Raw genomic sequence first — 17,790 nt, 5'->3', positions numbered from 1 at the left:
TGCCGTTTTTGTCCCGTGCGGCTGTATCTTGAGCCTCATAAACCTTTGACACAGACTGTATTTGATTCAAGCGCGAGTGATTCGCCTCTTCAACCTCCCTACGCGTTGGATATCTGGAGAGAGACAGTCTCTATGATATCGTCTGACGGACGGATGAAATTGTAGATGCTTACAGTTCCGTTGGCTCGATGCCATCATGGTAGACGACGGGGCGAGACAATCCTGCAAACCGTTTGATTGTCTTCTCGTCGAGATCGCCATAACGCATAGCGTTGAGCATGTCGACAAATTCTTCAGCGGAACATCAGCTCGGTGGAATTAGATGGCAGATAATTAAGGTTCAAATAATGACCTTGATCTTTTTGTCGGAAAACTCGCTTCAGAGTGACAGGCAGGCCCATGCAACGCTTCCAACTCTTGGCGTCAAACGCAAATGTGGGAAGCACCGTTTGTCCGTTCGCATTGGTGCCGGGGACGGGCGGCAATTGGTAGAAATCCCCGGAAAGAACGAGCTACCAGTCGTGAGATGATGATTGGCTAACAAGGAGAATCCTTACTTGAATGCCGCCAAAGGGATCGGGATTAGGTTCGTCGTCTACCCCTGCAACACGTCCAGTACGAGCGGTCTTCAGGAACAGATAGACAACATACTGCGAATGTGCCTTCCGATGTATTCCTATAATGATATCTGATCAATGAATGAACATACAGCTCCGCATCGGACATACCAATTTATCGAACAAGGTCCCGTCAATCATTGAAACTAGAAAATGAGACTATGAGATAGTGAATACATGTGCTAAATGAGCACATACTCTCGTCTATGATCAGGGTTCTGACCGTCCTCCATCGTCTGGCAATTGTTGAGAGGTTCTTATTTCCTGCTATTTTACCAACAAGCTTTTCAGCGGGCTCTTTCCCCAAACCTATTCCCGCCCAGGAATGTAGAGTTGTGCCACCTATATTGACGGAGGCAATTCCAGTTGACGCTGTGATTGCTAGCTGTTCACGGGGAAAGACTTCGCAAAAAGACCGTATGATCTCGCGAAGTAAAACGGACTTTCCTGTGCCTGTACTTACCACATGTCAAGGAGGGTCCAAACCAAAAGAATGAAAGTCACGAACCGGCAGAACCGGTAAAGAACACATTTCTCCCATCCTTGACTTTTTCAAGGATGTCCCTTTGTTCTGGAGACAACTCAACCGCTGAGGGCGCAGTGGGAGGTGCACCAGGGACATCGACTGGAACAGACATAGGGTTAATTGGATTTACACTCATGGCTGGCGGCAGAGGAGGCGACGGAGGCAATGAATCGAAAATCTCTATTATTTCCACTTCTTGCTTTGGCTTTGCACATCGTACATTAGGGACTGAGTTCCTGGTGAAAGCTAAAATCGAATAGCTCGTCTGTTGATTTGAATATCTCGGTAACAAAAAGTGACTCATTACCATTGAATATAGGCTCAAGCCATGCTTCAGCAGCTTTCAGCGTCGTGAAGCTTTTGTGTATGGCGCCAGGATAGCGGGAGACCTAGACCAACCAACGCCTTCATATGAGAAATGGAGTAACACAGCGGTCTCAAGACACACATTCTCTTTGCACTGGGACCATGACAAGATTGATGAGGCTCAGCTGTATGTCTGTATTAGATATCATATACGGACCTCTTCCCACGTGTCGTATATCTTGGGCCCTTGGGCCCCTATTTTCACTGCGTAGTACTTGCGTTTCAATTGCGGTGCTTTGGGCATCGATGGAGGTTGAGATTCACGCGTAAGAAGATATGTTTCAGATCAAGATGCAGTATAAAACCCAAATGTTTGCGCGAGAGACTTGACGAGACACGAGTCGTCAGTCGCAACAGTTGTTGTCGCGCAGCGGAGTCGCAGCGATGGCCAGACGCGTCGATCGAACGCGTGCCGATCATGGGGCCTTTTGTTAACTCTGATTCGATGTCTTTAGATGCTGGCCGCAATCGCCACCATGCATCTTCTCTCATTCTCTCTCAATGGGCAACTCCACTGCGAACTCCTCGAAAACCTCAATCGAAAAGCCGACTTTTGAATGGAAAGAGTTTTTCCCGGACGCGCGTCTAGTCTATATTCGAAGTCTCGAAGAAGCAGATCTTGAAGTGTCGCGTTTAGATTCCCTCCACCCCGATGTCGTCGTCGGTCTGGATCTTGAATGGAGGTCGAACGACAGGAAAGGTGAACCGGAGAAACGTGTGGCTTTGATTCAGATAGGCTGTGAAGATACAATACTCCTCATCCAAATCAGTGCAATGCAAGGTAATGTGCCACTCTTTTGATTTTGTGGATCGTGACGAACAATTTGCGCGTAGCATTCCCCGACAAGCTTCGCCAATATTTAGAATCTCCCCAAAAGGTGAAAGTTGGAGTCGGGATTCAATGTGAGCCATGCTACTTGTTCTATCAAATGTCAAGCTAACGGATCGCCCGCTGATATTAGATGATTGCAAGAAGCTGTTCCGCGACTATCAATTATCCGTTCGAAGCTGTATAGATCTTTCCCTACTCGCACGTTCCGTTGATTCGAGATGGAAAGGCCCATTCAGAAATCCTATAGGGCTCTCTCGTTTGACAGAAACGTACCTTGATAGATCGCTTGCGAAGGGACTTGTGACTAGGAGTAATTGGGAGGCAGCTTTGTCTGAACCGCAGCTGGATTGTGCGTTTCACGGTTCCTTTTCACCAGTCACAGATCAGCCGCTGACTCGAACGGTACACTAGATGCTGCTAACGACTGCCAGTCAAGTTTGCTGATCTGTTATAAGCTGATAGCTCGGGAGATAGTCACAGAGCCGCCACCGGAGCCTGATTTCTACACCTTTGATGTCATCAGAGGGGTTCTTCGAGACGCCTTCGGCAGACCTTGGTTTCCACTTAATCCATTCTATGATCCCGGTCCTCCGCCACCCAGGCCAATTCCAAAGGAGACGAAGGATGGTGAACCTGCGACTGCTCGCAGAGCAGGTGTGACAAGAAAGAAGGACTGATCGCTCTGTAAAATGGTAGATAACCACAGTAGACGAGACTCATGGAGACTGTACAACAATACAATACCCATCGTGGAGCATGCCCAGTCACAGGATGGCAACGAGGAATAAGGGCGGAGCCGATAGACGACGGCTGGTTGCGACGGAGGATTAGACCTCCGGCGCTGCGCGATGTGCGCATTGCGGGGCGGAAGCGCGGGGACTAATAATTATTTACATACAAAGCCGTCCTGACCTCAGCTACTGGCTGTCTCTGACCTCCTTCCCTCCTATATTCATTCGTTTTCGCTCATTCGTTCGATCCGCATCCATCTCTTGCGTATGGGCCAGGTCGCACGTCTGTTCACGTTTCTCTGCTGGACCCTTTCCGCGTCCGTGTATGTTTCGGGTAAACAACCGGCGTACTTGGAACAGGTATGCGGAATAACATGATGCAAATACTACGTGTCCTTGACTAGCGACTTCCTTGTATGTAGGGTTTCTTCTTCGACTTCAACCCTGCAGGCACTAGCATTCCCATCCCCGTCACCAGTAATCGCTTCCTCTCGCGTCTTTTGCGAATTAGGCTCACCGTGTTCATGCAGCACAATGTGACACAATACATATCTCCTGGGAAAGAGGCCAGGCAACGGGGTGCGCCTCGCTCGGATTTGCATCCTTAGTGCATGCGTTCTTATCTCTGTACTAGGCCTAACCCAACAGCGCCATATTTTCTCTCAATATACACTTCGTGCGTTTTGCCTGTCTACACCAATCCGCGAGTCTTACTAAAGCCTCTTCTCAGAGCATTTATTGTACCATTTGTAGTTGCAGCAGGCTCAGGGACTAGTTTCGTGAGTCTTATATCATTATTTCTGGTATTCTGCATTGAAGCGCACGCAGGACTTCCCAGTCCCATTCTATCCTGGTACACAGGTGAGCAATGAGGGTCCGCGGGAGGTTGGGTAAACTTTGGCTGATGCTGGTAGATGATCAGTACCAGATTTGCATGGTGCGTGTATATCCGAAATACATCTGAATTGAATCAGTCATTCCCTCTGAAGTTCGATACCAATGGCGTTACGGGAGGATGCCAAGACATATACACAGTCATAGCAAACACGTCCTCATTTCATCCCACCTGTAACAACGTCACTTTTCCTGCCGGAGCCATGGACGTGAAGGCTGCAGTGTCCACCGGCTCATTCTCGCAATATGGATGGATTGATCAAGTGAGCACTCCACTTTCTTGTTATCCTGTCCTACGACGACCTGTGTGACCTATGCACGCCTTAGTGTCAAGATATATACATAACACCTCAAAATGGCACGCCGCCTTATACTCTCACTGTGAGCGGTATGCTAAGTAGAAACATGTCGCATGATCGAGAGCTAGTTTGTGACAGATCGCTCCCACTCTTCACCCCCCTCTCAACATCACTTCGGACTCTATGGACACAATTGACTGGAAGGTCTCGCTGGTCAGTTTGTTGATATGACTGCTGTCAAGCCTATAGAAAGCTAACGCCTTCGCAGACCTGGGGATTTTCATTTTTTATATCCCTCGTAGATTCACAAGGCAACAGATGGTCACAAGGACCACTACACAGTGGTGGAAATGGACCCACAGATTGTTTGGATTTAAATGCTGGGTACGTGCAGTCCATGTCATACCTTTCGTCGTTGATCGGATGACCTCAGTCTGCATCAGCGAGAAGACAGTAGCATCATCGGTAGCGGTGGGATCGGGCGTTGGCGGTCTCGTTCTTGGTCTCGTCGTCGGCGGCCTTGCAGCCTTCCTATGCTATCGCAAACATTCCCACCGCAAAACTAACTTCGCCCGACATTCTAACAATTCAAATACTCAGCTTAATTCGCGGTATGACGACTACCCTTCTGCGGACGCCATCGGGCTCGAGCACGGTGGCCTTTCCCTTGCTCTTTCCAACTCCCATTCCGCCCGCGAAGCCACCTCCAGCAGCCGGCGCACTGCCACGACCACGACGACAGGTTCGCTAGGCCAGAACTCAAGCTATCACATCGAGCCCTTCGTTCTTCCGTCCGAGCGCCCAACCCCCCATATCCATACACATTCTCTCAGCGATCCTTTATCTCCATTACTTTTTCCTCCCGGAGCCGCGACAAGCGCTACACTTCCCCCCCGAGCGTCCCCGTCCGCCGCTCTCTCCCCATCCGCCCATCAACGGGAGGGCTCAAATCCGGCGACTCCCTCCGACGCAAGACCATCAGGTTCCCATGTCTACGTCGTGCATCATGACGCAGGGCGACCTCCTGTCACTGTATACACCGACAGCGGCACGGAGGTGGTCGAGCTCCCTCCGCGATATATGGATGACCGAGCGCCGTCGCACCAGCCTACGAGACAGCCCGGCGCAGTCCCGCGGAAAGCACTACGGACGGGCCAGTCGGAGTCAAGTTGAAACGAAAGAACTGTACGCGAACAAACGTATGCGATCTACTCCCGGAGGTGGAGCTTTTACTGTACTCATCTAGTCATACAGAGCCGGGATGGCTTGATTTCTTTCCTCGCGACCTTTTTTCTCTTCACTAACCGACACTCGCTAGGCGCATATACTTTTTGCTACAATTGCTCGGATGGTCGCGTTACACGTATACCCTGAATGACCCCTCTTTCTTGCAGATAATTCGGGTTAGACTCCTCGCGAAGTGTCTTTTTTCACGTTACTAGCACCTATACTAATTCACCCACATATACTCCGATTGGGCACGGCTTCCACCCACTAGCTGGGTTCAATAACCGCCATCCTGACGGGAGCGAAGCAGAACCAGTGAGCGGTGCTGCCACTGTGGAGCCGTCGTCGTCCTCAGGATAGTCATTGTCTGTAATCGAGTCCAGAGAATTTTCAGTGCGCGTGGCGAGGATGATTTTGAGTCGTTCGTCCATGATCGCCATGGCATCGTCACTCCACAACTATAAACATCCACATCATGACAGGCATACAGAAGAGAACCGAGGAACTCACTCCTGCGGCGGGTGTGGGTGGCACGGTATCATGGTCACCGAGTATTGTGCTGGATAACTCGGCTAAATGAGGATCGCTCGCGCATAGGGCCCTAAAAAGGCTACGAGCTCTGCCAAGCCAGTAAGTTACATAGAATTACAGATGAAAGAGGGTTAGACACCCGTACCCCGCGCGGGCCTTGGACGCCCTATCCATTCGAGGACCGAGACCATTAGCGAGCATGACGAACGCGTCGTCTTTCCTTACCGCGCTCTCTGCATCTTGCTCACCCCCGTCGATGAGCCACATCGCCCAGCTCGCGAGACACAGGTCGTATGAAGGGTCATCCAGTCGGACGTCCGGATTGGCATCGGCATCGAAAGCGGAGGAAGCTGTCGATGCATCGGTAAGGAGGTGCGAGATGATGCGGGACATAAGGATCGAGGGAAGCGTAGGGTGGTGCAAACGGAGGTGGGCGAGGAGTGTCGTCCAGATCGCAAGGGATGAGGGGGGCGGGTGAAACGCGCTCTTCGAAGGCGTGCGTTTTCTGTCACGAAATACGGTCAAGACTCGGGCGCGAAAAAACGGATCGTAACACCGACTTCTTCGAGACGGGCACCAAGACGCCTCTCTCGAGCAGCGCGTCGCATAACCGCTCCAACGCCCACCGCTCCTTCCCGTCTTCTTCCGCGTCCTCGCCCGCTTCGTCCGCCGTCGCGCCGCCCATCTCCCACGCGAGGTCGCCGTCCGCTGCGACCATCGCCTCTGCGATCCACCGCTCGACATCCCGCAGCGCTTGTTCGATTTCCGTACGATGCTTCGCTCGGAGCGTCGCGTCGCGCGTTGTAAGCTTGAGCAGCGACTTGTACTGTTTTAGCGTGGATGTTAAAGGGTGCAACGAGGCGGTGGACTGTGCGGCCCTGTCCATAGAGGGATTGAGCGTCGGGAGGAAGTAGTTATGCAGGAGCCATGACATCGACTGCTCGCATGCAAAACACAATCAAAAGTGCGGAAACCATCACGGCCGTGGGTCAGCGTCCAAAAATCCAATTTAAAGATGGAGAAAAAGACCACCTCGCGCGCAGCATTCCTCAGCAGCTCCAAGCTAGGCAAGTCTTCGTGCGTAGCTGCATGTCGCAGCTCCACCAGCCACGCAGGAAGGCCGAGCTGCGCCGCGATCGCCGCGATAGAGCGCGCGTAGGCGCCGACCTGCAGCGGGTCGACGAGGCCATTGACGAGGCGAATGAGCGCGGCCGCATAGTCCTGGCGCACCGATAGCGCGTGAGCGCCACGCGGCTGTGACAACGGCGTCTCCGAGGACGAAGAGGGAGACAACGACGAAGACGAAAGGGCAGAAGCGTGGGCGTCGTGCAGGAGCGCGGTCAGGAGGGCGAGAAGAGACTCGAGTGCGTGCGGAAGCGCAGTGACGGCCTTCCAGGCTGCGAGCTTCGCTTGGGCGGGAAGGTGAATCTGTGTGAGCGGGGTATGGGCGCATGGGGAGAGACGGCGCTGCGCACTCTTTCGACGGCGAGGGTCTGTGCGACGAGGTCGTACTCGTCGGTGTAGACCCAGGCACAGATCTGGTCAAGCTCCGCGAGCGAGGCCCACGGTGTCCGGCGCGGTAGTTTCATCGAGGTAGCAGCTCCAAGCAGGCAGCCGCAAACTTTCCCTGTTATGCCTTCCCCGATCACGTGTGGCCGCATTGCAGGCAGACACTCAGGGATCCAGCGGCGCAAGCGTAATACATTCATGTACAGTGAAACACGAAGACGAAGACTAAGACGAACGACATAAAGATATGTAGAAATACACTAGATTCAACTAAGTCGCACCGCGGCGGGAGATAATATATAAGAAATGGCGTGCAGTGCGTAGCTTACAATGTACAGTTGCATGGGGTCTAGTATATGCTGGAGATGCCTGGCGAACATGTGTATGGAGCGGGATAGGTGATATCATAGGGCCGGTGGTTCTATGGGCCGATGGGGGGACTCCTAGATACATACTCGCTATGCATAACAACTGTCTCTGCTGTTACGCCGGAAGGAGGATCTCATGAGCAGAGCCGAAAGCAGGACAAGATCGCTGGTGTGTACACACATTCGCTCGTGCCATTCGTGATGGCGATCGTGTCGAATTCGATGTCGCCGCCCGTCTCCGACAAAGAACGGTCCTGCGGCGCGCACTTGCGGAGGTGTAGGATCAGGCGGTAGCCCTACGCGATACCCAGAATACGCGTGAGACCAAGCAAGATATGGGCGCGGTGAATCAGAGGGTAGACGTACCGCAAAGCCCGGAATCGCAATAGACCACCTTTGAATAGACAAATCTCAATGCTAGGTTCTGCATTCTTTAATGGAATGGCACACACGAAAACGCGACGGAAGAATATGCAGAATGCAAGAACATCATGCAAGCGATGTTGACGAGGGCAATCACTTCGAGACTAGCATTAGATGATAAGTCGCATGGGCAGACAATCATAGCACACGCACAAAGGGGGAGCAAGAAAGCCCAGACACCGTCCTGCATGAATCGGGTCACCCATGGTGGTGCGCGGATGTCACGCATGGACAGGAAGAATTTCTTCATCGTGAGGCTAAACAGCAGGATGTCTAGGCTGAGAGGCCCTATACTGATCCAAAAGTGTACCGAAAGAATGAGCAGTCAGCTACCATTTTTACGCCCTTGTGTGGCGCACAGTGGTGTGCTACAGGGAGCACCTACAGAAAGCCGATGGTCATGGTTGGGAACACGATAGGGACACACTGGTGTGTGAACGTGATGCGAGGGCCGGCAATGCTCAGGACGGTAGACATCATGGCAACCTCCACCATCCAGAAGCCCGCGAGGATGTATTTGAGGGACTTCCATTCGCTGTACAAAGCGATCACTAATCATCACAGTAATCAAGAAGCGTCAGACGCGTCGGTGATTATGTGGGGTCAAACAAAGTTGCATTTCATGTATCGTTAGAATTTAATATAAGCAGGCCTGAAGAGCGCGAACGCACCGCGGAGTGAGAGAATGATTTGAACACCCATCGTGAGCAGCTGGCTCGCGAAGCCTTGAAAGACGAGGAGCAAGCGACATTTGCTAGGTTCGACCACCGAGCCAAAGGTCGTCGCTTTCATCGTCAAGACCACGGCTGCCCTGTTTCCGGACAGAGTCAGCATGGAACCGCAGCTTAGCAAGCGCGGATTTTGTAGAGCACAGAAGTGAAAGAGAGGGACGCACATCTGTGAGCCGAAGGAGAAAAACCGCATGAGAATAGAAAGCCACGTCGTTTTGTTCCATTCTTTGCTAGTCGGTTAGAAGGAAGCCAGTCGACGATATTAATATCATCGTTACTGTGCCCGCGTTGGCAAGAGGAAGACGCACGTCCAGACATGTTCAATCTGAGGGAGTTTCCGCGAAGCCGTCAACATCTCTCTCTTTATGCTCGATAACACGAAGGAACTCACCATGTCGCCTAATGTGATCAACATATCCCATGACGAGAATATGAGGGCGGCCACTGTTTGGGGCGGAATAGGGGAGAGGACGTAGTAATGTAAATCTCCAAAAAAAAACATAGAAAGACAGACAAAAAACACGAACTGGAACTATAGTTACACGCGACGAGGCCCCTCAACGTCTGTTCACTCGGCCTGTGTGGCAGCGACATGCTGTGGGTGCGCGCCTCGCGATGTACGCATGCGTTCGGCGCGCTGCAGCCTGGCCAGAATGGTCGCACTGGAGCACCAGGGGAAAGGAAAGGGGGGTCGAGCCTGCAACGTTACGGCGGATAGAGAGTAGAAATAGAGCCGTGACGCGATCCCCAAGAAATAGAGTTCCGAGATTAGGGATGAGCGTAGCGCGTACTTTATTTGCAAACAAGTGGGGCTAAGAGGGCATGGCGATCGCGTTGGTCTGGCTGACTGCCTAGACGCCGTTCTTCTCCACGATCTGCAATCTCGCTAGTCGCTGGCATAGACGAGCATTCCAGGCTTCGTCTGCAACATGCTACCGCCTCGAGCGTTCCTCCCGGCTGACGACCTATGTCAGCTCTCGGAGGACTGCGCGCTTCCCCTCACGGCGATTCAGCTTCTCCCCCTCCTCTCCCCTTGCCCGACAGGTCTCGGGTGCAGAACCACCAATCTTCTTTCAGCCTGATCCGTAACGAATATACGTTGCTAACGACGCGAAGATATTTCAGATCAAAAAAGCCAGATTTACATCAGCGTCCAGGGTCCGAATAATAAGCAAGGTGAGGCTGCAGTGGGTAGCAATGGAACTTGGCCCTCCTGACCTCTCCTGACCCACTCTCAGTCTCGACTTGCCAACCTGGCAAACGTCAACGAGAGTTGAACAGACTCCGTGCGCCGGCTCTTTTACGATTTCACCCCATATCGCAAAACGGTGACCTACATATGACGGCAACGCTGGCTCCGTATTGCGACTACGACCACATGGACGCCCTTCCCTCACCATTCAATCATGGATAAAGACGTCAACAGATACGCGGATATTGTGTCAGGAACAAAACTGAATTCAGGGATGATGGTTGACATCAAGTGGGTAGCCTATTTGAGTGGAGAAATGTAATGGAGCGGTTGGTATGTGCGAGCTTCATAGTCAAGCACCTCCCATCCCACCGCCCTATGGAAGGAAACGGCAGGCACTGGTGGCCCAGAACTAGGAGGTGCTCCGGCTTAATTGAGCTCACGCTTTATCTCCCCATACCAGCTCGGTACCCTAAGCTCGAAGACAAAGAGTTGCCTCGCGATGTGACATGCAGGCTGTGGTGAGGGTGGATGAAGAGAGCCGACACAACGCGACGCAGAATTTTGCTTGCTGACGATGTTCCCACGGTCAGACGCTGTTGGGAATTTGCCTCCGGCTCATTCCGTCGACGTTGTGAAATGACGTCACCAGTGCAGTGAACACCATCGCCGCCCGATCGTCTGTGTCGGCGGCTTCAGCTTCAGCGCTTCAGTAACCAGGCTTAACAAGTACGTTCTCCGACTCGGTTGCGGCTAGTTGCTGTCATCGACTCTTCGCCGTTCCGCTAGCTGTGAATTTGTTCAGTTTGACATTTTGAAATCAGCATAATTCAAGGCAGACATGCTCCACCGCCTCCGAACCATCACCTCGCACCTCCCAAAAGCCGTATCTACACAGACCGTACACGCCATCGCCAGTATCTCGTCTACCACCGGCGTTGAGTACACCGTGCACAACGACAACGTCGCCTGTTGCACCGTACCTGCCGTTCAATCGGATTACAAGCCACAAGGGACCATCCGCCCCTATGCTGGCTTCGACAGGGCCTACATCACAGGCTCAGATAGCAGCGCGACCGCGCTCATCTGCGTATTCGATATCTTCGGGTACGCACACACATCGCACTTCCAACACTTGCTGGTCCGCCTGTCCTGATTCGCGGCTTTTTTGATTGTATCTGTGCCGCGCAGATTCAAGCCCCAGACCCAGCTCGGCGCCGACATGCTCGCACATGCGTTACGCGCGCGCGTCGTCATGCCTGACTTCTTTGAGCCGAGTGCGCCGTGGGACGCTGCGCGGCACCCGCCAAAGACCGACGCGGACCGCGCTGCGCTGCAGGCGTTTTTCGGCGGGCCTGCACGCCCACAGGATGCGGTCCCCAAGCTCGCGCGTGTCGGTGCTGCCCTGAGGGCAGACGGCGCGCGGCGTGTCGGGGCCTATGGCCTCTGTTGGGGTGAGTGCATACACGCATATACGTCATTCCGTGTGCGGAATCCAGGAAGGGTGGGGATGGAGTACTTTTACGTTTGCGTCCGTCCCCACCGCAGCGTGAACGGGTCGGATGCAGAGAATGTATTTTTGACGGCTGACGGCAGTGTGTCCGATTCTTAGGTGGGAAAGTTGTGATCCTTGCGGGTGGGGCGAAGGACACGGTGCTCGACTCAGTCGCGGCTGTTCATCCTGTGTAGGTGACGATACAAAAACTTCTTGTCTCCATAAAGGAATGCGGAGACGGACAGACCCTAGTCAACTAACTCGAGGTATGGTCGTTATAGCATGCTAAAGGTCGAGGACACGCACGCTCTTCGCATTCCGCTTGGGATATATCCGTCCAAGGATGAGCCGTTCGACGAGGTGAGGCTCACGATAACTTCCTCCCGGTTCACACACTTCTTACGCCGCATATCTGCCAATAGTACCAAAAGATCCTCGACATCATCAGGGTAAACCCATTTGCGAGCAAGAACGACCACAAGCTGTACGAAACGATGTGCGTGGCTGATTAACTATCCACTTATCTGCGATCCACGAACCATATGACCCCAGGTTCCACGGCTGGGCCGGGGCACGCGCTAACCTCGATGACCCAGAGAACAAGAAGCAGTGCGCCAATGAATCATCGAACTCTACCTCGTGGACTTATCTTTCCCTCCGTGACCCGTTCTTAGGTTTGAAGATATCTACGCTCGACTCGCCACCTTCTTTACAGCATCGATCGAGTAATAAAGCAATAAATCCACGATCAAATCCCAAGGTACGTCTATGAGTGTATGTACTTGGCAATCTCATCGATACAGCGGCTATCCGATGATGCCCGATATATATAGTACAGTGTATGGCAGCCAATAATACCAGAGCAGAGATGAAGATGAAAATGACATGATATCCTGTTCGAACACACATATACCCACGATTCCCTCCAGTTCATTGAGTAAAAATTGTCCTATGTGCCGGCTTCTGAGAATGGTTCTCTGGCCCTTCCCTCGACAGTCTTGAATAACCAGAACGGGCCTATAAGCAAAACGGAAGCTTCCGTTACTGATGCCGTCACGAAAACAGTGGGAAGAAAGTTGGCTAAAAAAAAAAATACGCGCCTGACGGATCGCCTGAAGAATAATTCGCAAGGAAGCTGTGAGTGTCGGGAACGGGAGTGGGCAATGTGGAAAAAGACGAACCGTGTTCGTGCAACGCGCCGCTCCACGCGCCCACGACGCCTGCTGCGCTGCAAACATTTCCTATCTGAACACCTTCTGAGCTGTGTATAAAGTCAGTCCAGTATGCTTCGCCAGCACCAAAACAAGAGAAAGACATGTAGAAAGCAAAGAGGAGAGGATCATGAAGAAAGAGAGAAACACTCACCTCCACTGATCGTGATTTTCATAGACCGAAACCTGTAAGCCGCCGTCCGCTGCTGTCAGACACAAAAGGGGGAACTACACACATAAGTTTCCAAGGCTGCGCTCACAAAGCTCCAGCGGATGTTCCCGTCCGGCATGACGCTGACCGTCCCCTTGACCGCGCGGTCGAGCACCTCGTCCGAGTTGAATCCGCGCATGGTGCCCCCGAATGTGATCGGCGGGCGCCGTGGATCGGGCAGCGTCGCGAGCACCGCCGGGTCAGACTCGACGCAGATGACGTGCAGGGAGAGCCGGAGCAGTCGCGAGGCTTCTTCATAGTTATCGTCGAAGAGGTCCGGATTCCAGCCATTCGACTGGCGAGAGGCGCTCAAGGGTTCGTCAGCTATAAAGAGCGATAGATAACGGAGACGCACATTGAATCCTAAGATATGATGGACGCGCGATATGAACGGAAGCAAAAAAGGGCAATTAGATCTACGCACTGATCAAGTCTCTGCAGAGGCGTGGATTCGTGAGCAGAGGGCGGCAGAGAGCAAACATGGCATTCACCGATAGTCGCAGAAGCATACAACGCGCATCCAATGGCCCTCTACGCCCGCCCAGTCCCTCTCTGAGCGCCTGGACATTTCCGGCGCGGAGTAGGCCCTCGTCGCCTCCAGGCCGCGCACCAACAACGGAGGCTGGAACGCCTTCGGCCAGTGCCTGCCGAACTCGCGCAGGTTCATGGTGATCACGATGATGTCTGCGCGCAGGTGCAGCCAGTTGACTGCCCGCCCGCCCTTCTGGTAAGGGCCCCATAAGCGCTCCTCAGTATAGTTGCGCAAGTCGTATACGAATGTACGTGCTGCACGCCGAGAAGTAATAGAGAACAAAATGTCGTCGCCGGGACTGAGGGTGAGGATGATAGGCATGAGGAAGGAGGAGAGCCGTGCGAACGGCGAAGCTTCTTCAAGAAGGGGGTCGGGCCTCCTGCAACAGTCGAGCTTTCTCCTGACCCATGCAAGGTTTGAGGAAGGCCTGTTCCAGCCACCAGGGATGATGGGGGCAGATGCGGCGATAGCGTCGCTGAGAACATTGTACACCTCGGCCATTTCGTCTAGAGTGCCCTCCACTCGTTTTGATGTGACGACCTCAGCATGCACTCGGCGCTTGAGCTGTGTTCTCCAGTCAATGGCAGACGAGTCTGGGGGTGCGTCAAGGGATTTGCGCAGGTCGTCGAAGGGGTAGGTGAGGAAAAGGGTGCGCCAGAGGTACTGGTCTGTTGAGTTATGTACGAGGGCGTGAGCGGTGCGACATGTGCGCGAGAAGGCAACGACGTCGCACGGATGGCAGAAAGTGAGGAGATATTGTGCAACCTCTGTAGGTATTGAGAAGAACGTCGTGTCGAACGACATCGGGGCAGGCGAGGAGATGAGCGCTCCTGAGGAGAAACACAAGGGCCTCTTCCGTTCTCACTCCGTCGACTGCCGGACAATTCGGCCCGACGCGTGATTTGCTTCCGTCTGCACCGTGGCCACGCCTTGCTCTGCACCTGCACCCAACTGACTCAACTACTCAATGCGTCGAGCAACTTCCTTGCTCCTCCTCGCGGGCTCCGCCTCTGCCGCCTTCCAGTTTCCCTTCAATCTCTGGCCAGCTACAAACCCACCCTCCCCCATCGAGGTCACAAACATCGTCAATCCCCAGTCGCCTCGCGTCGCCATCATAGGCGCGGGTGCAGGAGGCTCGTCTGCGGCGTTCTGGATTGCAAAAGCAAAAGAACGGTTTGGAATTGACGTGGAGGTAGACGTGTATGATCGATCAAATTACATCGGCGGCAGTGAGTTTCTTAGCTCCAATGACTTTGGTTGCCATGCGTTGGATTGGACTTATTGCTCGTCCGCATAGGGAGTACGACGGTATATCCATATAATGACTCGTCTTACCAGCCGGTAGAGCTGGGTGCGTCCATATTCGTGAACATCAACAAAAATCTATGGAGGGCGTCCGACGAGTTCAATCTTCCACGCTACGGGTTTGAGGACGAGGAAGGGGAGCTTGGTTTTTGGGATGGTGAATCATTCGTGTTTCGGGTATGCTCACACCATTATTTGGATGTCTACTGTCTCTGGGATGCTTAAAATATGATATCCAGCAAGGTGGCACGAAAGGCTTTTTCGGATCCTTCCTTGACAACATCAAAGTCCTATGGCGATACGGCTACTTCTCCCCCAAGAACACGCAAAATCTGTACGGTTTTCTCTCTGATCCGCGGAATGTCGTTTCCCTCATCGCTATTCTTATATTTTGGACATCCTTCTGCAGTGTCAAAGATATGGCTGACAAATTCGTCAAACTATACGCCCCAGAAGCTCTCAAGTGGGAGAATCTCACCGACATCTCCGACGCGTTTGAATGGGATGAGCTCATCTCTCAGACCGCCTCTGAGTACTTCCGTAGCCACGGGGTGTCGGAAAAGTTCACGAACGAAGTTATCGATGCCATGACACTGGTCAACTATGCGCAGGTGCGCATGAAACCTTCCTGTCTCGGGTATATTAGAGGAAGACGTTGCTGACTTACGGAACCATTGATTTCAGGATGTCGACAGTATCCACGCGTTGGAAGCCGCAGCCTCCATCGCCGCATCAGGTGCGGCGAGCATCAAAGGTGGCAACTGGCAGATCTTCGAGAACTTCGTGCATCGTTCCGGCGCGCGCGTATTCCTCAACACCAACGTTACCTCGATCTCCCGCAAGTCGCCCACCACGTGGACAGTCGCGACCTCGCAGGGCGCAGCCGACTACCTCGCCGTGATCCTCGCCGCGCCCTACCACACCTCCGACATCTCGATCCCAGAGGACCTCGCCGCGCTCATCCCGAAGCAGCCCTACGTCCACCTGCACGTCACGCTGCTCGCCACGACCGCGCCGACGCCGAACCCCGCGTACTTCGGGCTGCCTGCGGGCGCGGGCGTGCCGACGAGCGTGCTGACGACGCTCGCGGGCGCGCGCAAGGGAGGCAAGGCGCCCGAGTTCAACTCGCTGACCTACCATGGAAAGCTCGTCAAGGCCGAGGGCGCGCAGAAGAGCGCGGACGCGAGCGAGTCGGAGACGGCGGTGAAGGAATCTGAAGGCGCTTCTCTGGACAGCGGGACGTCGCCACTGGAAGCGAACGTGGAAGCCGAAGCCGAAGCCAGGGCCGAGACCGAGGCCGTGCCGGCACCGCCAGCACCTGCGCAGGACGAGTGGGTCGTCAAGATCTTCTCCATGGGGCCGATGTCAGACGAGTGGCTCGCGGACATATTCCAGGGCCAGGTCGGCTGGGTCCTCCGTAAAGAGGTGCGCGACCGCGCGATCGATCTCCACTTTGTACAATTTGAAACTGACAAAAATTTATCGCGTGCGGACAGTGGGACGCGTACCCGGTTCTCCCGCCCACAAACACCTTTGCGCCCGTCAAGCTCGACCGCGGGCTGTTCTACGTCAACGCTTTCGAGCCGTACGTGCCGCTCCCCCCTGCCCGACCATTGATAACCTGCTGACGTCCATCCGCGTGCTCGCGTGTTTGCTTGCAGGTTCATCTCGACGATGGAAACGGAGACGCTCGCGTCGCGCAACGTCGTCGACTGGCTCCTCAAAGAGGAATTCGGTGCCGGGATCTGCACACCGCCGCAGTCGCGCGCTGCCGCAGACGAAGCTACCATCGAGACCGACGAAATCGAGAAGGAGATCGAAACCGAGAGCAAGGCAGAGGACACGCCCGCAGCGGAACTCCAGCTTGAGCTCGAGCCAGAGACGAAGACGGAAGTCGAAGCGGATGCGGATGCGGCCGTCGCGGAGCCAGTCGCTATCGAAGAAAAGCCGAACGTCGCCGACTTTGTGTACGGCTGGGATTGCTGAGGCGCGGGCCCCTCGCCACGTTCGAATGTCTCGTTTAGCGGTGGATTCGGAAGGCGGTTGGCGATAGGGAGTCCGCGGCGCCGCGCAGGCACTTACTTACGCTCTCGGGGCTGACACACAGGATTCATTTGCCTCCTGCGGCGCGGTGCGTGCGCCCTATCGAGTACTTACTAATATTAGCCCTCGCCTTTGAATGACCGGGGCTATTCGTTTCTATTGATCTATCTCTCAAGCTTTTTGTTTCGGTTTCTTTATCCACTTGGCTACTTCTGCTCGACTCCAAACTCGATCGCACGCGTTACCATATCCTTGTTGCATGGCATGGCATGGCATGCTCGTATCTTAAGTCCTTTATTTAGAATATCTTGGGGTCTGCTCCACGAGGATCCAGAACGTAGCATGTACTAGTACCCGCATGTGCTCCGAGGTGACCTGGTCGAAATCGGTGTGCTTGCAACGTGCGGCGCGTCTCTCATAAACTATCCATGTTCTAGGATCCACAGAACCATCAGTAGCAAGTGACCTATCATTGATGGATCATCACTTGGTATGTACGCTACGTAGTCTGTCGCGCGCGCTCGCGGCGCTGTAACATGGATAGCGATGTTTTGTCCCCTCCCCATTCACGACCTCACGAGCCGGAGCATCCGGCGTGGCCAGCCGACCACAAACAGCGAAACAAAAATAATTACATTTCCGTCCTTTACCTTCCCGTCCGGTCCTGTCATCGACCGTTTACGGTACCCAGATGATGTGGTAGATAGTCAATAAAACCAACGTGCGCCCTCTCTATCCGTGAATCGC

General features: G+C 53.7%; 8 protein-coding genes across 8 annotated transcripts; 4 read left to right on the top strand and 4 right to left on the bottom strand.

The window, feature by feature from the left end:
• The first annotated feature begins 1,956 nt into the window (after positions 1–1,956).
• HETIRDRAFT_407246 (uncharacterized protein) lies at positions 1,957–3,309 on the top strand. The gene is made up of 4 exons (XM_009543261.1): positions 1,957–2,290; positions 2,344–2,412; positions 2,472–2,690; positions 2,753–3,309. The coding sequence occupies exons 1-4, from the start codon at positions 2,011–2,013 to the stop codon at positions 3,016–3,018; spliced, it is 834 nt and encodes a 277-aa protein (XP_009541556.1). The 5' UTR covers positions 1,957–2,010; the 3' UTR covers positions 3,019–3,309.
• Positions 3,310–3,339: 30 nt separating this feature from the next.
• On the top strand, positions 3,340–5,438 carry HETIRDRAFT_100005 (uncharacterized protein; the record flags this gene model as incomplete). Its single annotated transcript, XM_009543260.1, has 11 exons — positions 3,340–3,432; positions 3,495–3,651; positions 3,707–3,748; positions 3,826–3,851; positions 3,901–3,933; positions 3,995–4,009; positions 4,047–4,229; positions 4,294–4,347; positions 4,404–4,478; positions 4,534–4,649; positions 4,709–5,438. 11 exons carry the CDS (start codon positions 3,340–3,342, stop codon positions 5,436–5,438), a joined length of 1,524 nt encoding a protein of 507 aa, XP_009541555.1.
• A 272-nt stretch (positions 5,439–5,710) lies between these two features.
• HETIRDRAFT_308268 (uncharacterized protein) lies at positions 5,711–7,612 on the bottom strand (the record flags this gene model as incomplete). Its single annotated transcript, XM_009543259.1, has 6 exons — positions 5,711–5,950; positions 6,003–6,111; positions 6,169–6,528; positions 6,584–6,960; positions 7,056–7,427; positions 7,499–7,612. The coding sequence occupies 6 exons, from the start codon at positions 7,610–7,612 to the stop codon at positions 5,711–5,713; spliced, it is 1,572 nt and encodes a 523-aa protein (XP_009541554.1).
• Positions 7,613–7,705: 93 nt separating this feature from the next.
• Positions 7,706–8,801, bottom strand: HETIRDRAFT_431953 (uncharacterized protein; the record flags this gene model as incomplete). Its single annotated transcript, XM_009543258.1, has 6 exons — positions 7,706–8,012; positions 8,082–8,196; positions 8,267–8,294; positions 8,353–8,419; positions 8,477–8,616; positions 8,709–8,801. Coding segments are annotated over 6 exons (502 nt in total), but the record flags the coding sequence as incomplete, so codon positions are not given.
• A 276-nt stretch (positions 8,802–9,077) lies between these two features.
• Positions 9,078–9,278, bottom strand: HETIRDRAFT_306947 (uncharacterized protein; the record flags this gene model as incomplete). Its single annotated transcript, XM_009543257.1, has 2 exons — positions 9,078–9,167; positions 9,219–9,278. 2 exons carry the CDS (start codon positions 9,276–9,278, stop codon positions 9,078–9,080), a joined length of 150 nt encoding a protein of 49 aa, XP_009541552.1.
• Positions 9,279–11,087: 1,809 nt separating this feature from the next.
• HETIRDRAFT_424395 (uncharacterized protein) lies at positions 11,088–12,470 on the top strand (the record flags this gene model as incomplete). The annotated part of the gene is made up of 7 exons (XM_009543256.1): positions 11,088–11,353; positions 11,438–11,700; positions 11,859–11,931; positions 12,023–12,101; positions 12,164–12,237; positions 12,294–12,350; positions 12,416–12,470. 7 exons carry the CDS (start codon positions 11,088–11,090, stop codon positions 12,468–12,470), a joined length of 867 nt encoding a protein of 288 aa, XP_009541551.1.
• A 77-nt stretch (positions 12,471–12,547) lies between these two features.
• Positions 12,548–14,499, bottom strand: HETIRDRAFT_167256 (uncharacterized protein; the record flags this gene model as incomplete). Its single annotated transcript, XM_009543255.1, has 7 exons — positions 12,548–12,876; positions 12,923–13,002; positions 13,107–13,138; positions 13,189–13,458; positions 13,519–13,526; positions 13,588–13,598; positions 13,655–14,499. 7 exons carry the CDS (start codon positions 14,497–14,499, stop codon positions 12,548–12,550), a joined length of 1,575 nt encoding a protein of 524 aa, XP_009541550.1.
• A 163-nt stretch (positions 14,500–14,662) lies between these two features.
• Positions 14,663–16,986, top strand: HETIRDRAFT_308119 (uncharacterized protein; the record flags this gene model as incomplete). Its single annotated transcript, XM_009543254.1, has 8 exons — positions 14,663–14,924; positions 14,993–15,168; positions 15,240–15,334; positions 15,410–15,611; positions 15,685–16,149; positions 16,327–16,425; positions 16,497–16,585; positions 16,662–16,986. The coding sequence occupies 8 exons, from the start codon at positions 14,663–14,665 to the stop codon at positions 16,984–16,986; spliced, it is 1,713 nt and encodes a 570-aa protein (XP_009541549.1).
• Between the last annotated feature and the right edge of the window lie 804 nt (positions 16,987–17,790).

Source organism: Heterobasidion irregulare (genome assembly GCF_000320585.1).
Source record: "Heterobasidion irregulare TC 32-1 unplaced genomic scaffold scaffold_01, whole genome shotgun sequence".
NCBI lineage: Eukaryota > Fungi > Basidiomycota > Agaricomycetes > Russulales > Bondarzewiaceae > Heterobasidion > Heterobasidion irregulare.
This window is presented reverse-complemented; position numbering and strand designations above follow the sequence as displayed.

Excerpts from the sequence above, each read along its gene's own strand:
- HETIRDRAFT_407246 (XM_009543261.1), top strand. The coding sequence starts at position 2,011 with ATGGGCAACTCCACTGCGAACTCCTCGAAAACCTCAATCGAAAAGCCG. Across the intron at positions 2,413-2,471 it reads AGTTGGAGTCGGGATTCAAT|ATGATTGCAAGAAGCTGTTC; the intron begins GTGAGCCATGCT and ends CGCTGATATTAG. Across the intron at positions 2,691-2,752 it reads GTCTGAACCGCAGCTGGATT|ATGCTGCTAACGACTGCCAG; the intron begins GTGCGTTTCACG and ends ACGGTACACTAG.